General features: G+C 47.0%; 1 protein-coding gene across 1 annotated transcript in view; it reads left to right on the top strand.

Annotated features, from left to right (window-relative positions):
* Nucleotides 1-17,348, top strand: part of syndig1l (synapse differentiation inducing 1-like) — a 137,018-nt gene extending 119,670 nt beyond the window's left edge. The window contains exon 3 of the mRNA XM_070877575.1: nucleotides 16,732-17,348. Within this exon, the coding sequence (XP_070733676.1) occupies nucleotides 16,732-16,890 (159 nt within the window). The 3' untranslated portion in view covers nucleotides 16,891-17,348. The remainder of the gene's footprint in view (nucleotides 1-16,731) is intronic.
* Nucleotides 17,349-20,271: the final 2,923 nt, after the last annotated feature.

Here is a 20,271-nt window from a genome sequence, read left to right on the forward strand (position 1 = left end):
ACTCCCTTTGTCCAAATGTTTACACCTATTTCCTGCTTAGGGAAAAATATACTTCTAGTCTAACTTTCTTGCTGATTGTCTGAATGTTCATAAAGGTGAGGGGCAATGTTGCTGGAGAATAGAACATTTATCTGTTTTTTGTTCCAAATTACGATGACAAGCACTCACAGGACATGCCTCCACTCTGGAGCAACCCTCCATTATTTCAGCAACTGTAAGATGGGGGTTCTGCTCAGACATACAGCATTTCGTACCTGTACATAATAAGCCACCTTGAACTGTTAGGTTCGTCTACAGACCCTGTCATTGAATGATGACACCTGCCTGTCACTGGCCTTTCAGTTCTTTGAGAAAACCTGAGTTTACTTCTAATAGTCTCTATAGTTTGAAGGGACCAGGTATCATCTTCTTGAAATAGCATGTGGTAAACTTTATTTCTTTGGCCAAGCAGATAACTGCACAAATCTCTCCAAAATGCATCATGGTGTCACTTGTACAGCTTAGCAAACATGACCTTTGATGGCTCTTGTCTATCTCATCAATTGAGAAGAGGTTTTGCACACATCTTTTATGGAGCCAGTGACCCTTTAAATGTACATCTTAGCCCTATGATATGCGCAGTGCCTGTAATCTCAGCAAGGCATCCCTGCCTGTTGAGTGTGGCAGCTCAACTCCTAACACCATGTGCCCTTCGGGCTTCTCGGGTGAGATTGCTAAGTAAGGTAAAAGGTGGGCGAATTGATGCAATATAAATCCATCTGGAAATCAATCAGGGATCCCAGAATCTTCAACTTTAGTTTTATTATTTCTTCGATGATGTTTTGATAGAAAGAAGTCTGGAGAATAGGTTGTTATTACACAGAAATCTTAAACTAAAACCTTGACATTGGTGTCGGAGCTAGGTTGGATGTTCCTGCGTGACTGTGAGAAAGATTATATGTTGAATCTGTAGGGGGGTCAATCGTTCTTTATGCCTGAGGGCTGTTCCAATTCTAACTTATGAAAGAATGTGAGGGATGAACACATCACAACTCATTCCAAAGCAATCGTACTGGGCTCTGGATGTACCATGGCAACCATTTGCTTTGTTCCTTTGGCTTATGTAACCACACAACATCGCTAACATCATATTTTAATTTATATAGTGCTTTATTAGTTTTTTTAAAATCTCAAAGCACTTAACATAAGTCAGCTGTGGCTCAGTGGGTGGCACACTTGCCTCTTAGTCAGAAAGCCGTGGGTTCAAGTCCCACTCCAGGGACTGGAGCACGAAGTCCAGGCTGACACTCCCAGTGCAGGACTGAGGGAACGCTGCACTGTCGGAGGTGCCGTCTTTCAGATGAAACGTTAAACCGTGGCCCTGTCTGCTCTCTCAGGTGGACGTAAAAGATTCCATGGCACTATTTCGAAGAAGAGCAGGGGAGTTCTCTCCAGTGTCCTGCCCAATACTTTTCCCTCAACCAACATCATTATTACAGATGATCTGGTCATTGTCGCATTGCTGTTTGTGGGAGCTTGCTGTGCACAAATTAGCTGGCATGTTTCCTACATTCCAACAGTGACTACACTTCATTGGCTGTAAAGCACTTTGGGACATACTGAAGTCGTAAAAGGTGCTATAGAAACGCAAGTTATTTTTTTTCTTAACAGAATGAATTAGCTTTGAAGATCAGTGGCAGTTATCCTGCGATGGCTCACAATCACAGTGATGCCTGCTAATCGGTTTGTGTGGTTTTGAGTGACAGAGGACACTGGGAAAACTTTTCTTTTAAATGTCAGAAGATTCAGTGACCATCTTAAACCAGTGGAACTTGTTATAACAGCTTATCTGACTGACACAATGTCCAGCAATGCTGCACTCCCTCAGTGTTGCACTAGAGTGCCAACCTACAATAATGAACTCAAACCCATAATTCTGGAGGTGAGGGGGGGTTGACCTATAAGGAAAGGTTGAGTAGGTTGGGCCTCTACTCATTGGAATTCAGAAGATTGAGAGGTGATCTTATCGAAACGTAAAAGATTATGAGGGGGCTTGACAAGGTGGATGCAGAGAGGATGTTTCCACTGATGGGGGAGACTAGAACTAGGGGGCTTAATCTTAGAATAAGGGGCAGCCCATTTAAAACTGAGCTGAGAAGGAATTTCTTCTCTCAGAGGGTTGTAAATCTATGGAATTCGCTGCCTCAGAGAGCTGTGGAAGCTGGGACATTGAATAAATTTAAGACAGAAATAGACAGTTTCTGAAACGATAAGGGAATAGGGGGTTATGGGGAGCGGGCAGGGAAGTGGAGCTGAGTCCATGATCAGATCAGCCATGATTGTATTAAATGGCGGAGCAGGCTCGAGGGGCCATATGGCCTCCTCCTGTTCCTATTTCTTATGTTCTTATGTTTGATCCAGAGACGAGAGTGGTACCAACTAACCTAAAGTGACACAGTTTACTGTTTTAAAAAGCAAACTGAATCAATTAAAATCTACAGCAACTTCTTAACAGGGCATCACTGTTACAAGATTGGTGAAATAAGGAAGTAATTTATGCATTAGCATTCCTCATTACGGTCATAATTTGATATAATGCTGAACGCTTCTGTTGGCACAGTATTAGTGTGGAATGGATTGGGCCCTCGGAGATAGCAGATTGAATACTAATCCTCTATGGGCTGGGTTACCAATAACACAAATCTCATCGAGCGTCTGCAACAATATCTCGAAGCTTTATCTTGAATTGTCCAAAGTGGAACTCGTGTGAATTGTTGATCAAACACTTTTTCAGAGTTTCATCTATGCAGGAGGTATTTTGTATCCTTCAGCTCTCTGCAGGGTTTTGTGGTAATGAGAAACAGAAACAGCAACTGCTTGAAACTGGTCAGTCAGCATCTGTTCAGGGAACAGAAAGTTCTCGGCTCTGAACCCTTCCAAGATGAAGGTTCCTCACCCAAAACGTTAACTATCCTGTTCTCTCCACAGACGCTGACTGACCAGCTGAATGGTTGCAGCATTTTCTGTATTTGTTTCAGATTTTCACCATCACTTTCTGATGGTGCAATGAGTCATTGGTAGCATACATAAACCAGCCAAAGTTCATTGGCTTGGACCAGTTATATTTCAACCAGCCCACTCCCTGAACAAAGCAGATGAAACGCACTCAGTCCCTAATTCTCTCTACTATTATAATCTAGAATACAGCGTAATCCCTTTGTCCAAGCAGTTAACTCTTAGCACATACAGGCCCTAACACTGGCTCACCAGGTAACATCTTGGCAAACTTCTCTGTAGCCGTTCTAAGGTCTTTACATCTTACCTGAAGTGTGCCTTTATTTATCAACCCAAGTAACCCATATGCTTTTCTAACCAGCTTATCAACTTGCCCTGCCACCTTTAAGAATCTATGTATATGCTCATCTGCACTTTTCAAAATTGTGCCTTTTATACTATACTGCCTTCCCATATTGGTCTTCACAAAGTGTATCTGTTACGTATGGAGAAAGAGTCAAGACTAAACACTATGAGCTCAAAGTAAAGTGTGACCTTAGTCTTTTAATACAGGTCTCCAGAGTGCCTCTCCAACCTGTGAGGCCTCCTTAAATACCTGTGCTCCCAAGGGATTATGGGATCCCTTGGGACTCCCGGGGATGAGCCCTCTGGTGGCTGTACAGAGTAAATAAGAGTTTACATATATAACAGTATCACTTCACAATTCACAATGGGTGCTCCTGGCCTGCCCACTACTGACACTTGAGATGTTTTCAATCTACACTCTCGGACTCTCTGGTGAAAACCAAGAGCGACCATTTTACGAGGGGCACATTGCCGATTGGGGTCTCCCATGCCAGCAATGCACACTGGGAATTCAGCACTGCCCACCATTTTCCAATCATCCACCACAGCATGGACTCTCAAAATGATCCCTCGTAGCCCACTATTTTCCTTTATAGATGCTCCAAGATTTCTTTGTCAATTCTGTAGGCTCATCTGTAGAATAGACACGTCAGACCTGTCAGCTACCAATGATCAGGGTTTTCTATGATAGGTCCTATCATCATCATCATCGTAGGCAGTCCCTCGGAACAAGGATGACTTGCTTCCACGCCAAAAAAGGATGAGTTCACAGGTGTTTCAGTGAAGGACCTGATATTCCAGGTCCCGAACTACATCGTGAAGGGTGGAAGATGCCTGTGCGTGGATTTTTTTAACGTGTGGTGACCGTTGCATACCAGCCACCACACGGACTTGACAGAGCTAGGTCTTGGTCCAGTGGCAAGGATTAACCAAGACGATTGGAGACCAGCTCTGCTGCATAGACCTAGTGCGCACACATATCGCATTGTGGGCTGGCCCCTGGGCCCTCGCCTCTTCTGGGCCCTGAACTCTCACCTCTCCTGGGCTCCGATCACATCCCTCTACGAACTCTTGCTGCTCCTTCACCCCGACCTCGCCGCTCCTGCTGCACCTGCCCACACTGCAGTCAGCCGTCGCCCTCCTGCAGCAGCACGCTCTGCTCCCTGCAGTGGTATGCCGCCGCACGCTGCACCCTCTAATGGCCCCGGCCTGCTGATAGTCTTGCAGGCCGGGACTGTGCCGATTTGCGGGCCGGGCCACCGCACGCTGCTCCCTCTATCATAAGATCCTAGATAGACTGATATGAAAGAGCTGCGTCTGGATAGTAGGTTTTCTTGAAGTGCTCAAGTAGTATTTTTCAGCTTCGCTGCCATATTCTCAAATCCATCCTCAAAGGACACTCCTGGCTTGACATATTGACTGCATGAAGAAAACTCATTCTCTCAATGTTTTTGTCAATCATTTGTATTAGTAAGGAGAACATTTTTGAGCTTTGTTTTAAAGGGTCAGGATTGACCAGTTGAGTCCAAAGCCTCGTTCCAATCCAACCCGGAGGAGTTTGGAGCACATCCATACTCATCCCTCATCATCGCCGGTTACAGCTATTACTGCAGGACTTCTGTGGCATAGCATGTTGGAACATCAAAGGACAGCAAGTGTTTGGATGGATGGTCACACCCATGATCTGTCACGTAGTAGCCTCAGCTATGCCATGTGGTGGGATACACGACAGAGATAGAATTGCAGGTAATATCCGAAGGGCCATCATCCTGGGCTGCTCCTGTACATCTCCAATTGTCATTTTCAGAGTGCCAGTGCCAGGTCATCATCATAGGCAGTCCCTCGGAATCGAGGAAGACTTGCTTCCACTCCTAAATTGAGTTCTTTGGTGGCTGAACAGTCCAATACGAGAGCCACAGACCCTGTCACAGGTGGGACAGACATTCGTCGGGGGAAGGGGTGGGTGGGACTGGTTTGCCGCACGCTCCTTCGGCTGCATGCGCCTGACCTCTTCATGCTCGCGCATTGAGACTCGAAGTGCTCAGCGCCCTCCCGGCTGCACTTTCTCCACCTAGGGTGGTCTTTGGCCAGGGACTCCCAGGTGTCAGTGGTGATGTCGCACTTCACCAGTGGCAGGTACCTGAGAGTGGATTTCCCGCTTAGCCTCCTCGCTGAGAGAGGGAGAAATTACCTTTAAAGGAAAAACTTATTAAACTAGTCAAGACAATGGGCTTTCCCTGTGCTGTATCATTCTATGATTCCAGTGAACAACATTCAGTCTGGTGAGCTCTGACTTTCTCGGCTAAGGTATTTGAGGGTGTTGCATGTTTGTATAATAACTGTAAATCTATGGAATTCGCTGCCTCAGAGAGCTGTGGAAGCTGGGACATTGAATAAATTTAAGACAGAGATAGACAGTTTCTGAAACGATAAGGGAATAAGGGGTTATGGGGCGCGGGCAGGGAAGTGGAGCTGAGTCCATGATCAGATCAGCCATGATTGTATTAAATGGCGGAGCAGGCTCAAGGGGCCATATGGCTTACTCCTGTTCCTATTTCTTATGTTCTTATGTTTGATCCAGAGACGAGAGTGGTACCAACTAACCTAAAGTGACACAGTTTACTGTTTTAAAAAGCAAACTGAATCAATTAAAATCTACAGCAACTTCTTAACAGGGCATCACTGTTACAAGATTGGTGAAATAAGGAAGTAATTTATGCATTAGCATTCCCCATTACTGTCATAATTTGATATAATGCTGAACGCTTCTGTTGGCACAGTATTAGTGTGGAATGGATTGGGCCCTCGGAGATAGCAGATTGAATACTAATCCTCTATGGGCTGGGTTACCAATAACACAAATCTCATCGAGCGTCTGCAACAATATCTCGAAGCTTTATCTTGAATTGTCCAAAGTGGAACTCGTGTGAATTGTTGATCAAACACTTTTTCAGAGTTTCATCTATGCAGGAGGTATTTTGTATCCTTCAGCTCTCTGCAGGGTTTTGTGGTAATGAGAAACAGAAACAGCAACTGCTTGAAACTGGTCAGTCAGCATCTGTTCAGGGAACAGAAAGTTCTCGGCTCTGAACCCTTCCAAGATGAAGGTTCCTCACCCAAAACGTTAACTATCCTGTTCTCTCCACAGACGCTGACTGACCAGCTGAATGGTTGCAGCATTTTCTGTATTTGTTTCAGATTTTCACCATCACTTTCTGATGGTGCAATGAGTCATTGGTAGCATACATAAACCAGCCAAAGTTCATTGGCTTGGACCAGTTATATTTCAACCAGCCCACTCCCTGAACAAAGCAGATGAAACGCACTCAGTCCCTAATTCTCTCTACTATTATAATCTAGAATACAACGTAATCCCTTTGTCCAAGCAGTTAACTCTTAGCACATACAGGCCCTAACACTGGCTCACCAGGTAACATCTTGGCAAACTTCTCTGTAGCCGTTCTAAGGTCTTTACATCTTACCTGAAGTGTGCCTTTATTTATCAACCCAAGTAACCCATATGCTTTTCTAACCAGCTTATCAACTTGCTCTGCCACCTTTAAGAATCTATGTATATGCTCATCTACACTTTTCAAAATTGTGCCTTTTATACTATACTGCCTTCCCATATTGGTCTTCACAAAGTGTATCTGTTACGTATGGAGAAAGAGTCAAGACTAAACACTGTGAGCTCAAAGTAAAGTGTGACCTTAGTCTTTTAATACAGGTCTCCAGAGTGCCTCTCCAACCTGTGAGGCCTCCTTAAATACCTGTGCTCCCAAGGGATTATGGGATCCCTTGGGACTCCCGGGGATGAGCCCTCTGGTGGCTGTACAGAGTAAATACGAGTTTACATATATAACAGTATCACTTCACAATTCACAATGGGTGCTCCTGGTCTGCCCACTACTGACACTTGAGATGTTTTCAATCTACACTCTCGGACTCTCTGGTGAAAACCAAGAGCGACCATTTTACGAGGGGCACATTGCCGATTGGGGTCTCCCATGCCAGCAATGCACACTGGGAATTCAGCACTGCCCACCATTTTCCAATCATCCACCACAGCATGGACTCTCAAAATGATCCCTCGTAGCCCACTATTTTCCTTTATAGATGCTCCAAGATTTCTTTGTCAATTCTGTAGGCTCATCTGTAGAATAGACACGTCAGACCTGTCAGCTACCAATGATCAGGGTTTTCTATGATAGGTCCTATCATCATCATCATCGTAGGCAGTCCCTCGGAACAAGGATGACTTGCTTCCACGCCAAAAAAGGATGAGTTCACAGGTGTTTCAGTGAAGGACCTGATATTCCAGGTCCCAAACTACACCGTGAAGGGTGGAAGATGCCTGTGCGTGGATTTTTTTAACGTGTGGTGACCGTTGCACACCAGCCACCACACGGACTTGACAGAGCTAGGTCTTGGTCCAGTGGCAAGGATTAACCAAGACGATTGGAGACCAGCTCTGCTGCATAGACCTAGTGCGCACACATATCGCATTGTGGGCTGGCCCCTGGGCCCTCGCCTCTTCTGGGCCCTGAACTCTCACCTCTCCTGGGCTCCGATCACATCCCTCTACGAACTCTTGCTGCTCCTTCACCCCGACCTCGCCGCTCCTGCTGCACCTGCCCACACTGCAGTCAGCCGTCGCCCTCCTGCAGCAGCACGCTCTGCTCCCTGCAGTGGTATGCCGCCGCACGCTGCACCCTCTAATGGCCCCGGCCTGCTGATAGTCTTGCAGGCCGGGACTGTGCCGATTTGCGGGCCGGGCCACCGCACGCTGCTCCCTCTATCATAAGATCCTAGATAGACTGATATGAAAGAGCTGCGTCTGGATAGTAGGTTTTCTTGAAGTGCTCAAGTAGTATTTTTCAGCTTCGCTGCCATATTCTCAAATCCATCCTCAAAGGACACTCCTGGCTTGACCTATTGACTGCATGAAGAAAACTCATTCTCTCAATGTTTTTGTCAATCATTTGTATTAATAAGGAGAACATTTTTGAGCTTTGTTTTAAAGGGTCAGGATTGACCAGTTGAGTCCAAAGCCTCGTTCCAATCCAACCCGGAGGAGTTTGGAGCACATCCATACTCATCCCTCATCATCGCCGGTTACAGCTATTACTGCAGGACTTCTGTGGCATAGCATGTTGGAACATCAAAGGACAGCAAGTGTTTGGATGGATGGTCACACCCATGATCTGCCACGTAGTAGCCTCAGCTATGCCATGTGGTGGGATACACGACAGAGATAGAATTGCAGGTAATATCCGAAGGGCCACCATCCTGGGCTGCTCCTGTACATCTCCAATTGTCATTTTCAGAGTGCCAGTGGCAGGTCATCATCATAGGCAGTCCCTCGGAATCGAGGAAGACATGCTTCCACTCCTAAAGTGAGTTCTTTGGTGGCTGAACAGTCCAATACGAGAGCCACAGACCCTGTCACAGGTGGGACAGACATTCGTCGGGGGAAGGGGTGGGTGGGACTGGTTTGCCGCACGCTCCTTCGGCTGCATGCGCCTGACCACTTCATGCTCGCGCGTTGAGACTCGAAGTGCTCAGCGCCCTCCCGGCTGCACTTTCTCCACCTAGGGTGGTCTTTGGCCAGGGACTCCCAGGTGTCAGTGGTGATGTCGCACTTCACCAGTGGCAGGTACCTGAGAGTGGATTTCCCGCTTAGCCTCCTCGCTGAGAGAGGGAGAAATTACCTTTAAAGGAAAAACTTATTAAACTAGTCAAGACAATGGGCTTTCCCTGTGCTGTATCATTCTATGATTCCAGTGAACAACATTCAGTCTGGTGAGCTCTGACTTTCTCGGCTAAGGTATTTGAGGGTGTTGCATGTTTGTATAATAACTGCATGAAATCTCATGTCAGTTGTGAGGAAGAGCATTGAACAGATCATTCACAGGCAACTCAGCAGGGATTTTCCAGTAAATGCAGAAATCAATTCCATTTGCACGAGTCTTTTTCTCTCTGAACTGGGTAATTGTCTATTTGGCCAAAGAATGGGTTGAGTCAACTTCAATATATTACAATATTCAATGAGCTGATAGCTCTATTATAGACCTCATTGTTAGACATAGTTATACATTGTGACAGATGGTGTGAAAACCATTAACAATCTGACTCAATTATACTGTAATGGACCTAGTTGCTACTGCTGCAGAGCAAATGAACCAGCTTCGGTAAAGTTTATTGTTAAGTCCTGACTCTAATGTACTGACTTACACGAGACACATGCTGAAGTCAAGGTCACTCAGGACCTGCACCTTTAATTCCAGCTCTCCAGTGCTGCACTTGCCTGAGACCTCCCTTTATATACCTCAGTGGGACAGGTATGGAGTGTCTCCTGCAAGTGCACCTCTGGTGGTAAGGTCTGCTTATTGTTACAGGTCATATCCAGTTACAGTCATGTATAGCATGGTAAGATACAGTTATATACAGTAATGTGAGATACATGACATCACCCTCCCCCAAGGTCTTATTGCCTTTATAGATTCAGTCTCTCAGGTGGTCTGCGCTCTCGCATGGAGCGTCTTAGTTGTGGTTTAGTTGTTTGCCTTGGTGCCTGTTTTTCGTTCGGTGTGATTGCTGGTATCTCGCCTGGGCTGTCTGTTGAGACTGCCCTTTCCTCAGGTTGTTCCACCTGTCTGTCCACCAGGTGTGGTGTGAGTTCCACATTGTAGTCTGCCTCTGGTTCTTCAGTGTTATCAGTGAATCTACTTTTTACTTGGTTGACATGCCTCCGGCAGGTTTGGCCATTGTCCATTTGTACAACCAGTAGCCTGTTTCCCTCTTTGTCTGTTACTGTACCTGCAAGCCATTTGGGACCCCAGCCATAGTTTAGCACAAACACTTTGTCCCCTATCTCATTCCACCTCCCCCTCGAATTTCGGTCATGGTACTCAGTTAGCTTTTGACGCTTAGCCTCAACAATTTCATGCATGTCTGGGAGGATTAACGAGAGCCTAGTCTTTAAGGTTCGGTTCATCAATAGTTGCGCGGGGGGAACCCCAGTCAACGAATGTGGACGAGATCTGTATGCCAGCAGCAGTCGTGACAGGCGGCTCTGCAGCGTGGGACCTTGGATTCTGAGCATGCCTTGTTTAATGATCTGTACTGCTCGCTCCACCTGGACATTGGAGGCCGGCTTGAAAGGTGCCGTCTTAACGTGATTTATACCGTGGTCAATTATAAAATCGTGAAATTCTGCGCTGGTGAAGCACGGACCATTATCACTGACCAATATGTCAGGAATGCCGTGCGTTGCAAACATGGTTCTAAGGCTCTCCACAGTGGTGGAGGTGGTGCTCGAGTTTAAAATGTTGCACTTAATCCATTTTGAAAATGCATCAACGACTACGAGGAACATTTTGCCCATGAATGGGCCCGCATAGTCTACATGCACCCGCGACCACGGTTTGGTGGGCCAGGGCCAGGGGCTTTGGGTGGGCCTCCCTGGGGGCATTACTGGGTTGGGCACAAATGGTGCACCGATGGACGCAGAGCTCCAAGTCCGCGTAAATGCCAGGCCACCAGACGTGGGATCTGGCTATGGCCTTCATAAGGATGATCCCCGGGTACTCACGATGGAGCTCCCGGACAAACGCCTTCCTGCCTCGTAAGGGCATAACTACTCGGCTGCCCCATATCAGGCAGTCTGCCTGTAGTGAGAGTTCATGCATGCGCCTATGGAAGGGTTTGACCTCCTCGGGGCAGGCATCGCGAGCCTCTGCCCAGTCATCAGTTAAAACATATCTTTTAACTAGAGATAACGTGGGGTCGCTGGTCGTCTAGGCTCTGATTTGGCGAGCCGTCATGGGCGAACCTGTGGATTCAAAGACATTGATTGCCATGACCATCTCACAGTCCTGTTCATCGGACCCTTCTGTGGTCACCAGGGGTAGCCTGCTAAGCGCGTCGGCACAGTTGTCTGTGCCTAGTCTGTGCCTTATTGTGTAGTCATAAGCCGCCAGCATGAGTGCCCACCGCTGAATGCGCACCGAGGCGTTGCCGTTGATTGCCTTGCACTCGGATAGTAGGGACGTGAGGGGTTTGTGGTCGGTTTCTAAACCAAACTTGGCCCCGAAAAGGTATTGGTGCATCTTTTTGACACCGTACACGCACGCAAGCGCCTCCTTCTCAACCATACCGTACCCCGTTCCGCCCGCGAAAGTGACCTGGAGGCTTAAGCAACGGGCTGCAATTTACCCGCATCATTGACGTGCTGTAAAACGCACCCGACCCCGTACACTGACACATCACACGTAAGGATTAACTTTTTACCTGGGTCAAAAAAGGCTAAAACACTCTTGGAACATAGAAGGTTGCATGCCTTATTGAAGGCGCGTTCTTGGGCGTCCCCCCAAAACCAATCACACCCCTTTCTGAGTATCACGTGGAGAGGCTCCAGCAGTGTGCTCAAGTTCTGCACAAAGTTCCCAACGTAATTAAGTAGCCCGAGAAAGGCGCTTAGTTCCAAGACATTCCGGGCCCTGGGTGCCAGGCGAATCGCTTCGGCTTTGGATTTGGTTGGGCGGATTCCATCAGCGGCCATCCTTCTGCCCAAAAATTCAACCTCAGACGCGAGAAACAGACACTTGGATTTCTTAACTCTTAGGCCTACCCGATCCAATCGACTTAGTACTTCCTCAAGATTGCGGAGATGAGAGTCGGTGTCCCTGCCTGTGATGAGTATGTCATCTTGAAACACAACCGTCCCCGGGGATGGACTTGAGCAGACTCTCCATGTTGTGCTGGACTATAGCAGCTGCCGACCTGATGCCGAATGGGCATCGATTGTACACAAAAAGGCCTCGATGTGTGTTGATGGTGGTGAGTAGCTTAGACTCTTTGGTCAGTTCTTGCGTTATATACGCAGATGTGAGGTCAAGTTTTGAGAAAAGTTTTCCTCCAGCCAATGTGGCAAATAGGTCCTCCACTCTGGGCAGCGGGTATTGGTCCTGTAGGGAGACTCTGTTTATGGTAGACTTGTAATCCCCACAGATTCGCACGAATCCATCAGGCTTCATGACGGGGACGATGGGGCTTGCCCAGTCGCTGAATTCCACGGGAGAAATTATGCCTTCCCGCAGAAGCCGGTCCAGTTCATTTTCAATCTTTTCCCTCATCACATAAGGCACAGCTCTAGCCTTGTATGGACCGGTCTGGCATTCTGTGTGATGTAGATTCTAACTTTAGCCCATTTGAAGGTGCCCACACCTGGCTGAAAGAGATGTTCAAAACGGCTTAGGACTGTTGAGCAGGAGGTCCGTTCCTCTGACGACATGGCGTGAACATCATCCCATTTCCAATTAAGTTCTGCTAGCCAGCTTCTCCCCAACAGGGCTGGGTGATCCCCGGGGACAATCCACAGGGAAAGTTGGTTCACCATCCCTTTGTGTGTGACTGAGAGCATGGCGCTGCCAAGGACTGGGACGATTTCTTTCGTATAGGTCCTTAGTTTGGTGTCGATCTTTGTGAGTTTTGGTCTGTTGCTTTTGTGCGGCCACAGCTGCTCAAATTGTTGAACGCTCATGAGGGATTGACTGGTCCCTGTGTCCAGTTCCATGTTGACGGGTATCCCGTTGAGTAGAACCCTCATCATAATTGGAGTAAGAACAGTGGATATTGATCGTGTTGACCCGCTGTACCTCGGCCTCCCGTGCACTGTTCCAACCGTCTTCTGGTCCACTTTCCGACCCTTCCGATTCGTATACCAGCCGAGCTGCTGTTTTTCTGCACATGCGAGCCAGATGCCCTGTGTAGTTGCAGTTTCTGCAAACGGCATGCTGAAATCGACACACCCTGGTTGAGTGCCTTCCCCCACATCTCCAACACAGACCGTTTCCATTGTTTCCGAAGGATGAGCTGCGTCTAGCTGATCTCTCTTGAGCTTCTCTCAATCTGTTTTTGATTGCTCGCATTGTGGGTTGATGAGGTGTGATCGGCCGTTCATGTGGCCCTTGATTTTGATGGCTTCTGGCGCCACTTTCTGCTGTTGAAGGCCTGCTCTCCTGCCTTTGTCTGTGTGTGGGGGTAGCGGTTTGTTTCATAATGTGAACCCCTTGTTCTGATGCCTCGTTGGTTGTCGTACCCGAAGTATAGATCAGCCTCTTTTCTTCTTCGCCTGCCAAGAACGTCTGTGCGACCAGTGTTGCTGCCTCTCGAGTCAAGTTCTTAGTCTCTGTGAGCTTTTGGAATATGCCTGCATGGCCTATTCCTTCAATAAAAAAGTCTCTCAGTACTTCTCTCCTTAGTTCATCGGGGAACTCACATGAACTAGCCAGCCTCTGAAGTTCCGCCACAAAGTCGGATATGCTCTGGCCCACACAGTGTCTGTAGTTGTAGAACCTGAGTCTGGCCATGTGTAGGCTGCTCGCTGGCTTCAGGTGGTCTCTCACCAGTGTGCTCAACTCCTCAAACAACTTGCTTGCTGGTTTCTCGGGTGCCAGCAGGTCTTTCATTAAAGCGTATGTTTTCGAGCCACAGCTGGTCAAGAGATGGGCTCTTCTCTTGTCTGCATTATCGTCGCCTAACCAGTCTTTGGTTACAAAGCTTTGCTGGAGCCTTTCTATAAAGTCATCCCAATTGTCTCCAGCATTATATTTCTCATCTGAGCTGTTGGTAGCCATTCTGTAGATTCTGTGATCCCGTAACTCGTCGCCATTGTGAAGTCCTGACTCTAATGTACTGACTTACACGAGACACATGCTGAAGTCAAGGTCACTCAGGACCTGCACCTTTAATTCCAGCTCTCCAGTGCTGCACTTGCCTGAGACCTCCCTTTTTATAGCTCAGTGGGACAGGTATGGAGTGTCTCCTGCAAGTGCACCCCTGGTGGTAAGGTATGTTTATTGTTACAGGTCATATCCAGTTACAGTCATGTATAGCATGGTAAGATACAGTTATATACCGTAGTGTGAGATACATGACATTTATCTACGAGATACTTAATTTCTTCCTGAACTTCTTCATTATGTTTTTATTTTTCCGCCATGTTTATGTTGCTAGGAGGTGGTCACGTTTTGTTGTGTGTAACCTGGCAATGATTTATAGGGGAGGGGGAGTTATCGTGTTAATACCCGGGCATCTTTCCTTTGTGATTTGTAAATTCGATAAACTGTACTTGTGAGAAAAGATTAGAAGTTAGATTGAGTGCTTCTGTTGCTGCCAATATGAGCAAGAGAGATGGAAGAAAGGGCGGCATATAGGGACACCGCAAGTCCCGGAGTGATATGATTGGGTAATTACCCCACCAATCATGCCTGGAGACCGCACTGCTGTAAGTGACTGGGATTGATTTTATGCACATCATTTATATTATGTTCATCTCCTCTACTCACTTCATTTTGCTGGAGAATTAAACTTGCTTTTATCGGGAGACTTTGTCGTCTTTTTGACCATGAGTTCTGTTTACTGTAGTTCATAGAGACTCGGTTTGTTGTTTAAATAGAGTATTTGCTGTCATTCCTGCCGCAAGTCCCACCCCACCTCCAACTCTTTGGCTGGATATAGTCTTGTCAATGCTCACTCTGCAAAACATAAGCTACTCAGTGCTGGAAGAGTGTACCTGCTCCAGTATATCTGCAGTCCAAGAGAAACTGCACTCCTGGCAAAAGATTTCCTCCCAAGCTGGGTGAAAAGTTCCGGTGGCAAAGCGGGAGCAGCTCCGAAGGCATTCCCACCTGTAATGTATCTGCTTCACGGGTTCTTTGCTTAAGGATTCATCTTAAGAATAGCAACACCTTGCTATTAAGAACTAGTTGGTTTATTAACAAAGGTTTTACAATCACACGACACATTACCAGTTCATCCACTAAGCTCACAACTGCATGGATGACCTAGACCCAACTGGCTGGGATTTTATTGAGTCTTTTGAAGGTCACGTGACTGGCTAAGCCACTCACAATGCAGCAGCTCTACAACTCTTTTGGTTGGTTGTAACCAAATAACCAATTAAATCAAGTGCCCCCCCCCCCCTGATTAAAGGGGGGCAGCAGCTCTACAAGCCTGTGAGCATACTTGCAGGTGCACACATTACACCACCCTTTGTCTTCACATTCCAATCCTGTAGAATTTTCTCATCCCAAAACCAACTGATGCCGAACCCTGCCATTTGCTCCAAGGGTACTTGCAGCTACAGTATAGGGTCTGTCATAAGCTATGGTATCAGTGGCGACCAGCTGTGGCCTACAGCGGCTTCACCTCATTGGAGGTTGCAGCAACGCTGACCTATGTGGATTGTGCTGTGGAAACGCTTCCTCGGAACTAGCACATGCAGCACCACCTCAATGTCAACAGTCATTAAAGAGGGACCGATGCTGGGCTGCTTCATAATTTATTTTTGCCTGGCACTGCTTAGCCCTCCCCTACTTCAGCTGTAGCATTGGCGGCTTCATGGGTTGAGAGGCCTTTTAAGCTTTTCCAAAAGATTCTGAATTTTTGTTACTCCCCTTTAAACATCCCTCACACATGATCTTCCACCCCCATCACTAGTGTGCTCCCCACGCGTGTCCAAATTTGCACCAAATGATAATGAACTTACCTCTGAAAATTGAGTGCAGATAGCATAGTGCCAGGAAGATTTTCAACTGCCCGTGTCTTATCTGAGAGTGGTATTAGAGACGGGGGTGGCAGTGTGGGGGCAACTTGGTGGCTCCCCCACCCTTAGATGGCCAAGGCCCGCCTGATGCAATTTTCATTAAATCGGCAGACAGCGCACCACGGGAGGCGGGAGGCTGTCCCGATATGTAAGTCGGGGTCCTGCACTGTTGTTGCTGTGGTTCCTGCATAAATGGCAACCACTCATCCAATAATGGGAAGAAATTGTTCAGTGTGCACAAATATGGGTCAAAGGCAGGTATATGGAGTTAGGTCACAGATCAGCCATGATCTCATCAAAAGACAGAACAGGGTTGAAGGGCTGAATGGCCGACTCCTGTTCCTAGGTATCTATCTGTGGCTGAAGAACATTTGTCCCTCTGCCCTCTGAAATGTTGTTTGGAAGGGGGAGATGTTTTTGGAGTGGTAGTTGTCTGAACTTGGGTCAACTTCAAGTACTTCCAAAGAAAAAGGAAATGTCTGAATTAAGAGCAGCATGAATTGGGAGGTTGAAGTGACTGTGTGTCATTGGCAGACTGAAACAGACATGTTAATGGCAGTGTGAAGTTGCAATGACTGCATGAATGGCAATCTGATGGAAGGTTTGTGTGGAGGATAGTGTGAGATGTCATTAACAATGTTTGGCTATAGTTCATCCTTCAAACGCCTGTTGTTTATCTAATGGGTTAGCACACACTCTCTCACCCTGGGTGAGACCGTATTAAAGCTTTCATAATTCAAATTGCTAATACTGGTGGTAACAAATGACTTCTTCATTTACAGACGAGCAAGGCTATTGCGAAAGGAGACTATCAGCGTGCAACCTCAGCATCACGAAGAGCCCTGTTCCTCGCAGCACTCTCCATCACCATTGGAACAGGAGTTTATGTCGGGGTCATTGTGGCCCTCATCGCTTACTTGTCAAAACCAGGACATGTATAGTGTTGGAAGTCCCGTCTGCTCAATGTGAAGATCTTTGAAAGACAGTTCTTCAGCTGTTTGATTATCCAATTTTATTGCCCTGTTAATTGAGTAAATTGTGTGTATTATTCATTGTATGGCCGTTTTGGATCTGGGGGAAATGTGCTGCCTGGTAGCGAGGAGGTTTCAGATGCTTGCTTCACACCTCTGCACCGGAAGCTTTGAGTGACCCGACAGTAGCCAACCCTCAAGCCCAACAGTGTCTCCTCAGTTCTTGACGAGGCAACCATGAGAGAAGGCTTGGCAGAGGCAGGGCACTTTACTGTGGGAGCGAGGCAGGGTGGGGCATGGAAAAGACAGCAGTTGCCATCTCACCCTGCTGAGCTAACACAGAATGACAGTGAGGATGGTGGTGTGGGAACAAATAGTCACTTCGTCTCCCCTGTCCTGATAGCTTAAAGGAAGCTGGAGGAAGCAGAACATGTCTAAACTAAAGAAAAATGGTGGGAGGGGGGGGGATAGAGGGTCCGGTGGGGGGAACAACTCTGTACAAATGTAAATAACTGGTCCAGGGCAAGAGCAGATATGCCAATGATATGAAAATAGACCATTTGCGATTGCTAAGCAAACTATGCCCTGGGTCATTCTCTCTCAGTAAGCCAATTATGCCATAATTAACTGTTCAATGTTAATGTAGCTGTGTCATAAAGGCTACCTCTTTGATTATGCCTGGTCCATTATAAATGCTGTGTGAAATAAAAAGGCCTGGATCCCACTATCAATCTACAATCATACTGTTTCATTTTGTGAAAGTCAAGAATCTTCTAAAAATTAAATGTGACTTTTGAAAAAAAAAAATCTGATTTAATCTAAAAGGAATATCACATGTTGACTATTATCAGCCTATGTGTCAGACTCTCAGACAGGACAAACACAAATACAAAAGCATAATTTTTGACCATCTGGGTCCAGCTAACAAGGAATATTAGTTTCACCCTTCATCACCCACTCCACGTCATGAACATAAGTTGGGTTTATCCTGGTGGATATAAATATTTCCCCTTCCCTTGCAATCAGACAAGAACATGTCCCCAGAGTTAGTGGTTTTCCTTCAGTCAGAAGCTCAGTTTTTTTTATGAGGTATATGAATTAATGCACGAGGTGTGCTGTTTAACCGGGCTATATTGGTTTGCTCCTGACATTTACAGTACATCGACATCAGCTTTATCAGGTCAGCCTGATGTTCAGTAAAATGGCAACAACAGATACAAGACTGGATACCTGTGAGAGAGTTAACAAGGACTGCACCAGCTGAAGGATTCAAATGCGCTTGTAAGTCACGAATATATTTACCTCTTTCTAACAGCAGAATGCTTCACGGAGAGGCATTTTACACAATGGAAGTGCTGGGGAATGGTGCATTTAACTGAATGTAAATCGATGTAACTATTTGCACTGCACTTTTTTTTGACAAACATGCGACAAGCCCCACTCCTGTCAAGCTCCGCTCCCCCACTTCCTGGCCCGAATCATTCCCTCCATCATATCATCATAGGCAGTCCCTCGAAATCGAGGAAGACTTGCTTCCACTCGAAAAGTGAGTTCTCAGGTGACTGAACAGTCCAATACGGCAATTACAGTCTCTGTCACAGGTGGGGCAGGCAATCGTTGGAGGAAAGGGCGGGTGGGACTGGTTTCCCGCACACTCCTTCATTTCCTCCACGTGATGCCGAGAAGCAGGACCTGAGACTTTGACTCTCTGCACCCGCTCAGGCCCCGGCCCTCTCCCCTCTCTCCTCCTCTCCCCGCCCCCCCGACTCGCCCCAGGCCGGGGTAGGGCCGAGCTGGGGCCGAGAGGCAGAGAGACACTGGGGAGGGAAGAGAGAGAGGCTGGGGGGGGCGGGGGGTGGGGAGAGAGAGGCTGGGAGGGAGAGAGAGAGGTTGGAAGAGAGACAGGGGGGAGAGAGAGGCGCTGGGGGGAGAATGAGAGAGCTGGGAGAGAGAGAGAGAGACTGGTGGAGGGAGAGAGGGATACGAGTGGGGGGGAGGGGGAGAGACATGGGTGGGTGTGGTGGGGGGGATCGGCGGGGAGAGTGGGAACTCAGGGAAGATGGATCACATTCTCCAATCCCCTACAAGGGACATTGTTGGAGTGGGTGATATCTCGAAGTCACAACACTGACACTATTCACTTCATACCCAATAAACCTGTTAACAATCCATACACAATGCCTGCCCCTTATATGGTGAGATGGAGGGAGGATGCACTTATGCCAGGGTAAGGCATTTCGGCTGGGGGAGGCATGCACTTGGGCTGGGGTAAGGCACTTTGGCTGGCCCTTGCTGTCTGCTGGGTAGCTCTGTTCACTGTCGCTTCAGGAAGTCAAAGTGGATTGAGTTACAATTTGCAAAGTCAGTGAGACCTTGAGATGGGCGGTTCTAGTTACACATTCCTGTGAAACTTCAGGGTGTGGCTTAATTCCAAGGGGACCAATCATAGACAAAGGATGGAGCATGGTGGTCATTTTGGCAGTAAAAATAAGTACGTTCAATGTAAATAGTGCATTTAGCCCAAATATAACGGGATTGCACAGGAATAACAATGAGGAATTTTGTACAAGGTTAATATTACATTTAATTAACTGAAGAACTCTTATTTAGTAATAATGAGGCCACCGCAGCTTCTTAATTAGCAGAGAGCACTTAAAGGGAACAAGACACCTGGACCCGACAGACAGGACGCTCGGGCAAATACTGAGGCACTTGCTAACGAAATTGGTCACATCCTGGCAAGCATTGTTAGATACATATTCAAAACAGTACTTGCCAATTGGAGAAGGGCAAACCTCCCACCCATTTATGATGAGGGGTATAAAGATAATCCAGGGAATGATAGGCCAGTGAGCCTGACATCTATAGGCAGGTAAAATATTAGGGAGTATCGTGCAGGAGGCAATATTGCAGCACCCAGAGAGATATGGAACAGTAAGAGGGAGGCAGTATGAGTTTATGAGGGAAAGATCATGTCTGACAAATCTATTCAACTTCTTCATGGAGGCTGTGGGACAAGAGGTGCTCAATAGACATTGTAGGGAACATTTGCCCTTTTCCCGATCCTGGCACGGAGCCTCATTCACCACTGCGCATGTCAAGAATTCATGCTCACTCAACCCAGTCTTTTCAGTCCATTAACATTCATATTTTGATTTTAGCAAAGCTTCTGGCACAGAAGCAATTAGGAGATTGGTCCAAAATCTCAGAAGGTACAGAATAGGTGGTGGCTGAGGGGGACATAGGAGGAATGGATTGGCTCAATTTAGAGTTTTCATGAAAGGGAAACCATGTTTGACAAATTTGCTGGAGTTCTTTGAGGATGTAACGAACAGGGTGGATAAGAGGGAA

The sequence above is a fragment of the Pristiophorus japonicus genome, chromosome 4 (assembly GCF_044704955.1).
Source record: "Pristiophorus japonicus isolate sPriJap1 chromosome 4, sPriJap1.hap1, whole genome shotgun sequence".
Lineage (NCBI taxonomy): Eukaryota > Metazoa > Chordata > Chondrichthyes > Pristiophoridae > Pristiophorus > Pristiophorus japonicus.